Source organism: Chiloscyllium plagiosum, chromosome 20, assembly GCF_004010195.1.
Source record: "Chiloscyllium plagiosum isolate BGI_BamShark_2017 chromosome 20, ASM401019v2, whole genome shotgun sequence".
Classification (NCBI taxonomy): Eukaryota; Metazoa; Chordata; class Chondrichthyes; order Orectolobiformes; family Hemiscylliidae; genus Chiloscyllium; species Chiloscyllium plagiosum.
The window spans coordinates 57,432,180-57,447,104 of record NC_057729.1 but is presented as its reverse complement, the minus strand read 5'-3'; the positions used below and the strand labels follow the sequence as shown (position 1 = coordinate 57,447,104).

The 14,925-nt window shown below is 44.4% G+C and overlaps 1 protein-coding gene across 3 annotated transcripts in view; it reads left to right on the top strand.

Moving 5' to 3' along the window:
* The window catches only part of LOC122560316 (embryonic polyadenylate-binding protein-like), a 53,974-nt gene that overhangs the window by 16,834 nt on the left and 22,215 nt on the right, over nucleotides 1-14,925 (top strand). For all 3 annotated transcript variants that reach the window (XM_043710910.1, XM_043710909.1, XM_043710908.1), the window contains exons 5-7: nucleotides 560-699; nucleotides 2,776-2,870; nucleotides 3,906-4,043. In XM_043710910.1, coding sequence (XP_043566845.1) covers nucleotides 560-699; nucleotides 2,776-2,870; nucleotides 3,906-4,043 — 373 coding nt within the window. The remainder of the gene's footprint in view (nucleotides 1-559; nucleotides 700-2,775; nucleotides 2,871-3,905; nucleotides 4,044-14,925) is intronic.

Sequence of the window (14,925 nt, the reverse complement as noted above, 5' to 3'; positions counted from 1 at the left end):
GTCTGCCCTATCACCCTCACCTTGACCTCTTTCCACCTATCACATTTCCGACGCCCCTCCCCCAGGTCCCTCCTCCCTACCTTTTATCTTAGCCTGCTGGACAAACTTTCCTCATTCCTGAAGAAGGGCTTATGCCCGAAACGTCGATTCTCCTGTTCCTTGGATGCTGCCTGACCTGCGCTTTTCCAGCAACACATCTCCGGCTCTAATCTCCAGCATCTGCAGACCTCACTTTCTCCTCTGTCTTGTGCTGCCTTGTGAACTGTGCGGAGAACTTTTCTTTAATGAAAAGAATTGATGGAGCTGTGTGCACAGAAAGCAGTGACTCACAGGGTCAGTAATGTCATTTTCAGTGAAATGCAAAACACAAGTCAGGGTAACGTGGCTGTCCTACTGAATTGTTACTTCATTCAGGGGCTGGGCAGTGACAGAATGCTGAAGCTTTGCCGCGATCGGTTTGTACGGAGGAACATTCTGCAAGATGTATTTTTGATCTCTTCCCCTCGCCCCACCTGCTGTTTCCCTCCAGACTAATTTTGGGTGTTTGTGTTTGTAAAAGGTTTGTGGGTCACTTCAAATCCCATAAGGAGCGAGAAGCAGAATTTGGAAGTAAAGTTTTGGAATACACCAACCTTTATATCAAGAATTTTGGGGAGGATATGAATGCGACCAGACTGAGAGAGATCTTCAATGCATTTGGTTAGTTTGAGTTCTTCTTGCAAGACCACAGCAGCTTCAGAAATCACCTTGACAACTGTTTTGAGGGACAGCGACTCAGTCAATGAGCAGTGAATGGTATTGCAGTTTTCTGTTCTTGGTGGCAGGGAATTGGGTTTTGTTCAAGACTGTGTATCCAGGTTTGATTTCAGCGAATATTCTGGAAGAAGGTCTGCGATCAACAACTGATTGTATTTACAAAGTACCTTTGTAATGTAATAACCCAAGGCATTTCAGTATTATAAAGCCAATTAAGACACCAAACCACACGTTGGGTTAGATCAGCAAATGCTTACTCGGATTTAGCTTTTTAAAGAAGTGTCTAAAAGGAGGACAGTGAAGGGGAGAGCCATATGGCACAGAAGCAGGCCCTTCGGCCCAGCTCGTCCATGCTGACCAGGTTTCCTAAACAAAACTAGTCCCATTTGCCTGCATGAGGCCCATATCCCCCTCAACCCTCCCTATCCTATTCATATACCCATCCAGATGCCTTTTAAATGTTGTCATTGCACCAGCCTCCACCACTTCCTCTGGCAGCTCATTCCATGCATGCACCATGCTCTGTGTGAAAACGTTACTCCTTAGGTCCCTTTTAAATCTTTCCCCTTTCACCCTCTGCCCTCTAGCTTCAGACTTCCTACTTGAGGGAAAAGACCTTCGCTATTCACCTTAGGCCCCTCATGATTTTATAAACCTCCTGGGGGGTGGGGGGGGGGGTGGTGGGTGGCAGGGAGGTGGTTGGGTGGAATTGAAGCAACTGAGGCCACCAATAGTGGCGTGATTATGATTGGGAATGCTCATGAGGTTAGAGTTAAATAGAATTAAATTGAGGAGATTAGAAATGGGGAGGGTCAGACACAAGAAAAGGTGTAATGGGCAGAGGGAAAGATTGGAAATGCCCCTGTCCACATTGTTTGCTGGGATGGTCCTTTTGGGTTGTTCGGGTTTTGCTGCTCCTCCATGTTCCTTCAGGTACTTTTGGTTGTAGGGGACACAGTGACTTGTTCACATATTATAAAGTCTCTGCTCTATTGGCGAAGAGCACAGCTTGCAGAAACTAATGAGGGAAAACAAACTGACTTTCTTCAGGCTTGAGGTGTACACAGTTTTCCAGCTGTGTCCTAACTTGCATTGTTTTAGTAAAACCTCCCTGCTTTTATATTCCATTCCCTTTGAAATGGAACAAAAGAGGCACAAAAGAGAATAGTCTGTCACCCCTGACCACCCTGTGACCATCTTTGCTCTCTCTCCTCCCTCCCCTCCACTGCCCCCTGTTTGACAAAGCTGTCCAGGATGGACACAGCATTTAAAGATGTTGTGCACGTTCAGAGCAATCAGCCCAAAGTGGTGTCTCAGTAACACTGTTCCACCTCCACATGTGGTGACGAGGAGCACAGAGGCTATTTGGCCCTTTGAACCTGTTCCATCTTTCAATACGGCCGTGTATGATCTATCCCAACTTCACTCCACCTTCACAACTCACCCCACCCCCTTTAATTCCCTTGTATCCAAACATTGCTCCACATTTTGAGAACGTGCAGCTTTCTGGGAACAAAATCCTGACACTTGTGCCCTTTTTAGGGAAGAGGCAGCTGCTTGTCTCAGTGCCAATTGGTTGAGTTCTTTTATTTTTCAATTGCCTCCGTTTTCTAGGTTCCCTACACGGTAACTGTGGGCAGCAGGATTTTATAACCACGTATTGTGTTCTTTCACCCCATGCTCAAAAATCACCTCCATCAAGGGAGAGGGAGGAGGAGAGGTTTGTATGTGAACTGGGAGCAGGAATAAGCCATTTGGTCCCTCTAGCCAGCTGTGCCACTCAATAAGATAATCATTGATCTGATTACTCTGCATTCCTGCCTACTCCTGATGATAGCATTTCACCCCTTTGCTTTAGAGATTGGCCCCTGGGGAATTGAAGGCAATCAGGTCTACACTAATGCCTGGAGTTAGAGGAGGGCAGAGATCTGGGTTAAATTGGTCTTAGCCTGTTCAGTATATCTGTGGTGTTAAGTCAATCGCGTCAACAAGTCTTCAAGATCCTTTTCCTCTCTGAAGGGAAGACACTGAGTGTTCGGGTGATGACGGATGAGAGAGGTCGCTCCAGGGGATTTGGCTTTGTCAACTTTGAAAAGCATGAAGATGCTCGCAAGGTGAGAATTTTCTGGAATTTCTTCCAGATGACCTTCAGGAATTGTGCATGTCTAAATGTACTGCTGCTTTGTGATGTCCCTTGAATATTGTAACCAGGCCGTGGTGTAAATCTAGAAAAATGAAATGACAATGTATTGTGGCTGGAGAGTGTGGTGCTGGACAAGCACAGCAGACAGTCAGCTTCTGAGGAGCTGCAGAGTTGACGTTTTGGGCAAAAGCCCTTCAACTTGATGAAGGGCTTTTGCCCAAAACGTCAACACTTCTCCTCGGATGCTGCCTGACCTGTGCTTTTCCAGCACCATATTCTCGACTCTAATCTCCAGCATCTGCAGTCCTTACTTTCGCCTCTGTTTATTTTGGCTGTTTGTGTGCAAAGCTCTCAGATCTGAAGATGTCAAAATACGTTTCATTGTAAATAGCCTATTGCCTTTGGGGAATGTCAGCAGGTTTGGTAGCTTTAGTGGAGAGCGAAACAGCTAACATTTCTTCAGATCAATTTCTGCAGTTGGATTTCATGTTCTGTAATTTTGCAACAAGGGAGACCATTCAATCCATCTTGTCAATGCTGGCTCTTTTGACTAAACAATCCAATTGTTCTCAGTCCCCCTGCTATTTCATCAGAGGATTGAAAACTTGTCTGTTTCTCCCCAAGTATTCCTCCAATATCCATTTTGAAAGTTCCTGTTTAACCTGGTTCCACCACCCCCTCATGCAGCAAGGTGAAAATTTGTCAGCTTCCTTTTTAAATATAAATTTCTTGTTTTGGTGGTTGCTTTTCTACTTATGCCTTCTGGTCATTCATCCTCCTGCCAGTGGAGTTATTCTAATGGATTGAGTCCAGCTGGCCATTGCATTGCGTTGAATCGGTCTATCGTTTTGGCTGTTATGTGCAATGGGTCTCAGTGAGGTTGAAACTTGTTTGGTGATGATATGGGCGCCTGGTCGCAAGTCATGCTCTCTACGTGAGCGAGGGCTGGATCCAACCCATCTCCAAAATGCTACCTAGTCCTCCTCCTCCTCTCTCTCGTATTCAGGCAGTGGCTGAAATGAATGGCAAAGAGATTAATAGCCGAGCTGTGTATGTTGGCCGTGCACAGAAGAAGATGGAGCGACAGTGTGAGCTGAAACGCAGGTTTGAGTTGATGAAGCAAGAGAGAAACAGCCGCTATCAGGTCAGTGTTGTCTGATGTTCCTGTGTGGTAACGACCTAATCTCAGAACGGAGGCTTTTGGCCCATCCAGACTGTACTGGCTCAAATGAAGAGTTGTCTGATTAATGCACACCACTGTTCTTTTTTTTTCTTTTATCTCTGCAAAGCGTTTCCATATATTTATTTATTTTGAGAGTTACTGTTAAAGATCCTTCCATTTCCCTTTCTGGTTACACTGCCCTGGGCATAGCAAAACCGAGGCAGGTGTCACAGGCTTTATTAGCCATACTGGGCAAGTAGGTAAGAGCCAGCCACATTGCTGTGGGTCTGGGGGTCACATGCAGACCAAGACAGTCAAGGATTGCAGTTTCCTTCCCCAAAGGACATTAGTGAACCAGGTAGGTTTTTTCCAACAATTGTGGTGATGCTGCTCCTTTAATATGTTATGTTGTCCTTGGCTTTTTTTTTCCAGAGAAGCTATGAAAGACACAGACTCCAAAAAGTCTAAGTTTGTAGGGTTTTAAGGCCAATTTGATTATGGCTAACAGATACTGCCTCAGGAAAAGGGCTTTGAAGTTGAAAATAAACACTTGTACAATGAAAGGGGAGTGGCCAGTTCTCCCAGCTCCGCTTTACTCTGGTTTGGTTTGGTCTGGCTGTTCACTGAAAGCAGGCAGTCAGTTGTGAAGCTGCTGGACCCGAGAGAAGCAGGACCATGCTGACCCTCCCTGTCTCTGACTTCTCTCCTGTCAGATTCTGGGTTTGACTTTATCTTATGTGCCAAGGAGTGTTTATGGGAACAGCAGCATTAAATCTTTTGGGTTTTTGAATAGGTTAAGTTATTCAGTATTCTGTTCTCTTGTGTGTTTCAATCTTGTAAATAAATTCTGCTTTGTTTAAAACGAAATGATTGGGCGAGCTGCATCCCTCCTGGAATATCCATGTTCCACCTACTTAAAACACCCGAACCGAGTTAGGGTCTGGGCTGCTTGAAATGTTTTGATGGGGTCTGGCCTGGTCTATAACCGAATCAATAATGGTTTTTGTGAACATCATTAGTCTCAATTCCAGATTTTATTCATTGAATTCAAATTCCATCACCTGCTTTGGGATTTAGACTTGGGTCCCCAGACCGTTACCTGGGTCTCTTGGATTAAGGTTAGCAATTAATACCAATTTTTGCTATTGCATCTCCCTAATTTTAACAAATCTATGTTCTCTTTTTTTGCTGATTCACTCAAATTTCTATTCTTTTTACGGACCCTCTTGTCACTGGGGAGATTGGAAATATTTCACTCTCGAATCATTTTCATTCCAAATTAAATCATTCTTAACAGCGTGGACAAGCATTCCCTCCAATACTGACTCTCAGTAGTAGCCGTGAGTACCATCTACAAGAAGCAGAACCTTCCAATCCCATGACCACCTCCACCTAGAAAGACCGGAACAGAAGATGCATGGGAACACCAATCCATTGGCTGCTTCCATTATTTTCTGTTGACATTTTAATGATTTCTGTACCTGGACTGTTTGAGTGCCCCCTATGTATAATGCGTCACCATTTTAGAAATATCTGTCCTTTTCAGATTCACCATGATTCAGTTTCTTCACCATAAGCTGTAGGTCCAGAAGGCCATTTGGTCCAATGTGCTAATCAGATAATCCTAAATCATTCTGTCATCTTGGAAAAGTCTTGACAGCCCTTTGCAGTAAAGTATTTCACAGTTTCATTACCCATTCGAGAGAAGAAATTCCTCCTTATCTCTGTCTTAAATGGGTGACCCCTTGTTCTAAGATTATGCCCTCTAGTCCTAGATTCTCCCATAATGGGAGCTGAAAAATGTGTTGCTGGAAAAGCACAGCAGGTCAGGTAGCATCCAAGGAGCAGGAGAATCGACGTTTCGGGCATAAGCCCTTCTTCAGAAATCTGAATCAGGAATCTGAATCAGGAATCATAATGGGAGACAACATCTACCCTGTCAACCTCCTTAAAGTTGCCTTGGAACCCTGAATCCCTCTGTGCTGCAGCAGTCTCTATCCTGTATCCATGCTAATGTACAACCTCCAACATGATGGGCTCGTAGCTTGTGGCCTAATGTGTGATACTGCATCAAGTGTCTTTTGGAAATTGATATTACATCTACTGGTTTCCCTTTCTATATCCTGCTTGTACCACCTGTAGGAGTTTTGTCAGGCATGATTTTCCCCTTCATGAAACCATGTCGTCTCTGATTATATTATGTAATTCGAAATGCTCTGCTATTTCATCCTTTATAATAGACTCTAACATTGTGAAAATGTTAGGGTTTAAACTAACTAGGGTATAATTACATGTTTCAGATCTCCCTTTTAAAATGAGAATTACATTGGCCGTTTTCCAACCCTTTTGGGTCTTTTCCAGAATCGAAAGATTCTTGGAAGATTATTGCCATTGCATCCATTATTTTTGGAACTGCATCCTCTTAATATCTTAATCCAACCCATCAGGTCCAGGGGACTTACCAGGCCTTAGAGAAATTAATGGAGCTATACTTTTTTTTTTTCTCTCATTCCCTCCCAACCCCTCATCCCCAGTTTTGCCCCTTGAATATTTGGTAATTTTGGCAAGGTGTTCATGTTTTCTCTTGTGAAGACTGATGCAAAGTATTTATTCAACTGTCATTTCCTGGCTGCCCATCATTTTTTCCAGCCTCATCCTGTAAGTGCTCTTGCTGTCTCCGTATGTTAACCGTGATCAACCTCTTTCCTTCCTCAACCCCCCTTCCCCACTGGGGTGGATGTTTGCTATGAGCAATAAACTATTTTCTTCAATATCTGCTATTGTGCCTCAACCATTACGTTTCTGTTAAACTCCTCCTTTCCCAGTCCAGTCCTGTCAACTCTACCCTTATTCCTTTGTGATTGCCCTTATTCCTTTGTGATTGCCCTTATTTAAGTTGAGCACAATTGTTTCCAACTTCACTTTCCCACTTCCAGACTGAAACTTAAATCCCACCTTGTGCTTACTGTTTCATGGGGGGGGGGTTCACTCTGAGATTGCCTGTTAAATCTGCCTCATTAGATATTTGCCAAATCCAAAATAGCCTGATTGCAGCCCACAACATATTGTTCTCAGAAACTATCCCAAGTGCATTCTCTGAACTCTTCGTGGCTATCTCTGCCAATTTGATTTTTCCCAAGATTAAAACCACTCTCAATTAATGTATTGTCTCTTTTACAAGCCTCATTACTTTCTGGTTTAATGTAGCTGTTGGTAGGTGGCCCATAGTCTGTGCCCACCAAAGTCATCTATCCCTGGTTATTTCTGCCTCCACAAGGTCTATTACACCTGATCCTGAATGATTTGCTATCTCACTGCTTCCATCTCATACTAACAGAGCTTTCCCACCACCCTTTCCTGCCTGTCCTCTGAATAATTATTTTCCCAGCTTTAATCTCCGTGTAACCATGTCTCCATGGCCATGAGACCATACCCTTTAACCTCAATTTGTGGTGTTGATTCACTTATTTTGTTCTGAATGGCATGCCTGTTTTGTATGGAGAACCATTAATTTTGTCTTTTTTCCCATGTTTCCTCCTTTGACTCTCTTTGCTTTTCTCTGAGAGCTGTGCCTTCCTGAAGAGCTGCGATGCTGTCAGATCCTTTTTGCTTTTGAAACCTAGGTTGCCTGTCTCTGGAACCCTCCTGTGATTGACTTTTAAGCCCTCTCCACAACCTGTGTTAATTAGGTTGCTGGTTCAAGTGAAGCCTCTTGCCAGAACAGTTTCCTTCAAAGTCTAAGACTGTGGTGCTGGAAAAGCACAGCAGGTCAGGCATCTGAGGAGCAGGAGAATCTACGTTTCAGGCATAAGCCTTGATTCAGAGGCTTACGCCCGAAACACCAACTCTCCTGCTCCTCAGATGCTGCCTGACCTGCTGTGCTTTTCCAGTACCCCACACTCTCTCGACTCTGATCTCCAGCATCTGCAGTGCTCACTTTCACCCAGTTCCCTTCTAAGCCCAGTCTTATCCAGTGAAGACTTACCCTGTCTGTAATTTCAAACATATCTATGATGGTACAAAATAGGAGTAGCAGTTGGCCATTCAACCCTTCAAGCCTGCTCTATCAATGGTTATGATCAGGGCAGGTCTGTTGGTATTCAGAATACCCCACCCTGTTTACCCCCAATAACCTTACAAACTCCTACCCCTCAGGAATCTATTACTTTTTTTAAAAAAAACTCCTTGACCAACGTCCACTCCATTGAGGCAGAGAAAACAAAACTCCACCTTGTCCCTGCCCTAAAAGGGCATTTTGAATCAATTACTGTGATCCTGTATCAAAGCTTCAGAAAGCAGTGCCAGAAGACTGTAGGAACAAGGAGTAGAGACAACGCTGGAAATTATAGATCCGTGAGCCCTACTTCAGTTGTGGGTAAAGTATTGGAAAAGATTATAAGAAATAGGATTTATAATTATCTAGGGAAGAATAAGTTGCTTAGAGATAGTCAAAACTATTGGGTTTTTTCAGAAGATGATCAAATTGGTGGATTAGGAGAAAAATTGGTGATTTCAGTAAGGCATTTGATAAGGTTCCCCATGGTAGGCTATTGCAGAAAATACAAAGGCATGAGATTGAGGGTGATTTAGCAGTTTGGATCAGAAATTGCTAGCTGAAAGATGATAGGGTGGCGGTTGATGGGAAATGGTCGTCCAGGAGTTCAGTTACTAGTGGGGTACCGCAAAGATCTGTTTTGGGTCCACTGTTGTTTGTCATTTAGATAAACAACCTGGATGAGAGCGTAGAAGGGTAGGTTAGTAAATTTGTGGATGACATTAAGGTTAGTGGAGTTGTGGATAGTGTAGAAGGATGTTGTAGGTTGCAGAGGGACATAGATTAGCTGCAGAGCTGGGCTGAGAGGTGGCAAATGGAGTTTAATGCAGAAAAGTGAGGTGATTCACTTTGGAAGGAGTAACAGGAATTCAGAGTACTGGGCTAATGGTAAGATTCTTGATAGTGTAGATGAGCAGAGATCTTGGTGTCCAGGTACATAGATCCTTGAAAGTTGCCACCCAGATTGATAGGGTTGTTAAGAAGTCAGTGTATTGGTTTTTATTGGTAGAGGGACTGAGTTTTGGAGCCATGAGATCATGCTGCAGCTGCACAAAACTCTGGTGCAGCCGCATTTGGAGTATTGTGTACAGTCCTGGTCACTGCATTATAGGATGTGAAAGTTTTGGAAAGGGTTCAGAGGAGATTTACTAGGATATTGCCTGGTATGGAGGGAAAGCCTTGTGAGGAAAGGCTGAGGGACTTGAGGCTGTTTTCGTTAGAGAGAAGGTTGAGAGGTGACTTAATAGAGACATATAAGAAGATAATCAGAGTTACATAGGGTGGACAGAGAGCCTTTTTGAGGATGGTGCTGGCTAGTACGAGGGGACGTATATTTAATTGAGGGTGATAGATATAGGACAGATATCAGAGGGAGTTTCTTTACTCAGTAGTAGGGGCAAGGAACACTCCGCCTGCAACAGTAGTAGATTCGCCAATTTTAAGGGCATTTAAATGGTCATTGGATAGGCATATGGGCGAGAATGGAATAGTGTAGGGTTAGATGGGCTTCAGATTGGTTCCACAGGTCAGCTCAACATCATGGAAGGGCCTGTTATGTGCTGTAAAGTTCTCTGTTCTAATAATCTTACTATTTTTAAAAAGGATGCTGAACGGTTTAAAATTTTCTGTCGTCCCAGTTTCTCCTGTCCCTCCCATGTAGGCTCCTTATCACTGGGGTAATCCCAGTTAATCTATTCCACACCCCCTCTTCATCTTTCTCCTGCTCCCTGAACTGTCCCCAGAAATTCACACGTTTTTGACTGAATCTGGTTTTTGTTTTGGTGGAATTTGTTCACTTCAGTACCCCCTCTGACCTTGTCAATAGGAACATTTAGTTCACATCCTTTTTAATAGCCATGCCAAAGAAAATTCTGTTAAGTCCTTTTGTGAATCTCTCAGTTCCTGTCAAGGACCCCCCCCTTGGGAACAAAATTATCTCTGGCACAAAATCAAATTGCTGCAGATGCTGGAAATCTGAAATGAAAATGGAAAAAGCTGGAATTAGCAAGCCCAGCAGAAATGGTTTGAGATGAAAAGTTATTGCTTAATTTGTCCCATTCTAACAGAAGATTGTTTCATAAGTCAACATTGTTTGAGTAAGGACATCTGCCATGCTTGCCTGGTCTGGTCTAGCGTGTGATTACAGACCCATAGTGATGTGGTTGATTCTTACATGTCTTCCAGAGGAAATGGTGGATGTAAGCTATCTGGATAAGTATGTGAATATGAAAGCTTTTGGAGGGATATGGTCCAAGCGCATGCAAGTAGGAGTAGTTTAATTTTAGAACATGGGTAACATGAACTGGTTGGACCAAACGGTCTGTTTCCATCCTTGTATAGCAAAATCACTCTGTATCAAATATTTATGAAGTCAAAACAAGGAATTAAACCAGACATAAGATTTCCAGGGCCAAAGTCAATACCACCACAACCCTGTAGAGCTGCAAATTCTGCCCCCCCCCCCCCAAACCAGCTTTCTGGGGATTTGTGCTAAATTTGGGTGAGCTGTCCCAGTGTAGTCAAATAACAGCCTGGCATGGTCGTGCCCTCTCAATCATAACAACACACTTTAAGACTATTCCAGACAGTCGTACCAGAAGGTGGTGGCACAGGGATATACCATTAGAGAGGAACAGTTCTGGAAGCCCCCATTGACTCCTAACCCCAGGAAATCCCATTGCGTTGTTAAATGGGGGCAAGGACCCCTTCAGCTGGTGAATTCACTCTTGACCAGAGGGAGAGTTGTGTGAAAAGGGCACAGACTTAATCCCAGAGGTGTGGGGGTAAACGCAATGTCCATCACTGGATTAGGAGCAGTACCCATGACTGAGGTTCTAGAAGCATTGCTGTGAGCCTGGGTCTGTGGCAGGTAATGAAGGAACCAACAAGCGGACAAGCCATACATGACCTTGACCTCATCCTTCCCAATCCACATGCTGGCGTGTCCATCCATCACGGGCTCGGTACGCATGATCACCAGACAGTCTTTTGTGGAGACAGTCCCACCTTCACCATGAGGTCACTCTCCATTGTGTTGTGTGCCATTATTGCTGCTGAAATAGGACCGAGTTTGAACAGATCTAAAACTTTAAACTTGAGCTTGAGGCATACTTATTCCAACACAGTCTGTAACCTCCTGGCCTGGCATGTCCCTACTGTATCATTACCATTAAGCTAGGGGATCAACCCTGGTTCATTGGAAAGTGCCAGAGGGCATACCAGGAACAGCACCTGAAAATGCGGTGTCAGCCTGGTGAAGCTACCAAACAGGACTACTTTCAAGTTGAGCAGCAAGAAATAAAGTTAAACAACACCACCACAAACAGATTACATCTAAAGTGCACAGTCCGGCTGTATCCAGTCCTGAATGGTGGTCAATTACACCAGAAACTGAAGGAGGGGGCTACTCCAATGTCCAAGGTGAGAGCCAAGCATGTCAGTGCAAGACAAAGCTGAAGTAGTATCTTTGTCAAGCATCAGCCATAAGTGCTGAGTGAATGATCCATCTTAACATCCTCCAGTGGTAATTCTGTAAGTTAGCTTGCTGAGCTAGAAGGTTTGTTTTCAGACTTTTCATCACCATACTAGGTAACATCATCAGTGAGAGTCTCCGGTGAGGCGCTGGTGGTATGTCCCGCCTCTCTATGTGGGCGGCACAGTAGTTAACACTGCTGCCTCACCTCGCCAGAGACCGGGGTTCAATTCCCGCCTCAGGCGACTCTGCGTGAAGTTTGTACATTCTCCCCGTGTCTGCGTAGGTTTCCTCCGGGTGCACCGGTTTCCTCCCACAGTCCAAAAAAAAATGTGCAGGTTAAGTGAATTGGCCATGCTAAATTGCCCGTAATGTTAGGTGAAGGGGTAAATGTCGGGGAATGGGTCTGGGTAGGTTGCGCTTCGGCAGGTTGGTGTAGACTTGTTGGGCCGAACGGCCTGTTTCCACACTAAGTAATCTAATCTATTTATAGGTCTTGATTTCTTAAGGTGAGTGATGTCATTTCCAGTTTTTTTAAGGGAAGGTGGATAGGATCTAAGTTGATGTGTTTATTGATGGAGTTCTGGTTAGAATGCCATGCCTTTAAGAATTCTTCTGTGTGTCTTTGTTTCACCTGACCTTGGATGTGTGTGTTGTCCCAGTCTGTATGTCCTCCTTTGTCTGTATGTATGGAAACTAGTGATAGTGGGTCATGTCTTTTGGTGGCCAGTTGGTGTTCATGTATCCTGGTGGCAAGTTTCCTGCTAGTTTGTCTGCTGTAGTTTTTTTTTAAACAGTTTTTGCATAGTATCTTGTACATAGTTTTGCTGGTGGTAACTAATGGATCCTTTTGGTTCATTAGTTGTGTTTTAGTGGGTTGGTAGTTTTGTAGGATACCATAATTCCAAGGGGTCTGAGTAGTCTGGAAGTCATTTCTGATATGCCTTTGATGTAAGGTAATGTGGCTACAGGTTTTGGTTGTGTTCTGTTTTTTTTTGTTTGGGTTTGTTTCTGAGGAATCAATGGATTGGTGGCTTATTGGGTACCCATTTTTCTTGAAAATGTTGTATAGATATTTTCCTGCTTTTGTAGTTCTTGAGTGGTGCTGTGTGATGTAGCTCGTTGAAATAATGTCTTGATGCAGCTCTGTTTGTGGGTGTTGGGGTGATTGCTTCTGAAGTTAAGTATTTGGTCCGTGTGCTTTCCTGTAGACACTAGTTTGAAGCTCTCCATTAACTGTATGTTCAGCTGTTACATCTAGGAATTGGGAGTCTGTTCTCATTCTCCTCTTTTGTGAATTTTATGCCTATCAGGATATTGGTGTTGCAAGGTTCCTCTAATGTGTTCCATTTTATGACGAAGGTGTCATCTACGTAGCGGACCCAAAGTTTGGCTTGGATAGATGGGAGGTCAGCTTGTTCAAGTCTCTGCATTACTGCTTCCACTATAAGCCCTGACATTGGTGATCCCATGGGTGTTCTGTTGACTTGTTTGTAAGTTTTTTGAATGTGAAGTGGATGGTGTGGCACAGGTCCACTAGCTTGAGGATGTTGTCTTTGCTGATGAAGTTGGTCATCATTCAATAACAACCTACAAACAAGTAATGCAGAGACTTGAACAAGCTGCCCTCCCATAGATCCAACCCAAACTTTGGGTCTGTTTTTTTTTTAGATTAGATTACATTAGTGTGGAAACAGGCCCTTCAGCCCAACAACTCCACACCGACCCACCGAAGCGTAACCTACCCATACCCCTACATTTATCCCTTGCCTAACACTACGGGCAATTTAGCATGGCCAATTCACCTGACCTGCACATCTTTGGACTGTGGGAGGAAACCGGAGCACCCGGAGGAAACCCACGCAGACATGGGGAGAACGTGCAAACTCCACACAGTCAGTCGCCTGAGGCAGGAATTGAACCCGGGTCTCTGGCGCTGTGAGGCAGCAGTGCTAACCACTGTGCCACCGTGCCGCCCACAAATGTAGATGATACTTTTGTCATCGCAAAACGGAACAAGTTAGAGGAAGCATGCAGCACCAACAATATTCTGACGGGCATAAAGTTGACAGGAGGTGAATGACAACAGATTCCCATTCCTAGATGTAACAGTTGAGCGTACAGTTAACGGAGAGCTTCAAACCAGCGTCTACAGAAAACAACACACTGACCAAATAATTTGCTTCAGAAGCAATCACCCCAACACCCACAAACTGAGCTGTATTACGACATTATTTCAATGAGCTATATCATACTACAGCACCCAATAACTAACTAGACTGGCAGGACATATCATCAGCGCGTCACCAGAGACACTCACTGATGATGTTACCTCGTATGGTGACGAAATGTCTGAAAACAAAGCTGAAGTTCAGTGAGCTAACTTAAGGACTTATCACCCTGAGCTATACATCCTCTCTAAAATCGCTAATCCTCCAGTGGTCCCCAGTATCACCGATGCCAGTCTTCACCCGACTGGATTCGCTTCAGATAATATTGAGAAATGGCTGATCAGTGGCTATGTGAAGGTTGTTAGGCTGGGGGGGGGAGATGCCATCAACATTATGGCAGTGTTGCTGAAGACACATGCTCCAGAACTAGCTGTGCCCCTAGCCAAGCACAAGCAAAGGAACAGCCTGTTCAGTGATGCTCAGTTTGGGTTCCATCAGTGTCCTAGGGTTTCCTGACAACCTTGCTCCAATTATGGAGGGAAGAGCTGAATTCCATAGGTGAGAGTGACAGCCCTTGACATGGAGCCTGATTTGACAGAGTGCGGCAACTGGAATCGATGGGTGTCGGGACAAACTCTCTCCGTTGATTGGAGTCATACCTGACATAGGTGGTTATAATTGTTGGGGGTCAGTCATCTCCGCTCCAGGCCACCTCTGCAGGCATTCCTCAGGATAGATAATTTCTAATCGCCCTGTTCAGTGATAGTATTACAAAGTTTGTGAGAAGATTTGTAGCTTGGGTGCTCGTTGTTGTGGTTCTGTTCGCCGAGCTGGGAATTTGTGTTGCAGAAGTTTCGTCCCCTGTCTAGGTGACATCCTCAGTGCTTGGGAGCCTCCTGTGAAGCGCTTCTGTGATGTTTCCTCCGGCATTTGTAGTGGTTTGAATCTGCCGCTTCCGGTTGTCAGTTCCAGCTGTCCATTGCAGTGGTCGGTATATTGGGTCCAGGTCGATGTGCTTATTGATAGAATCTGTGGATGAGTGCCATGCCTCTAGGACTTCCCTGGCTGTTCTCTGTTTGGCTTGTCCTATAATAGTAGTGCTGTCCCAGTTGAATTCATGTTGCTTGTCATCTGCGTGTGTGGCTACTAAGGATAGCTGGTCATGTC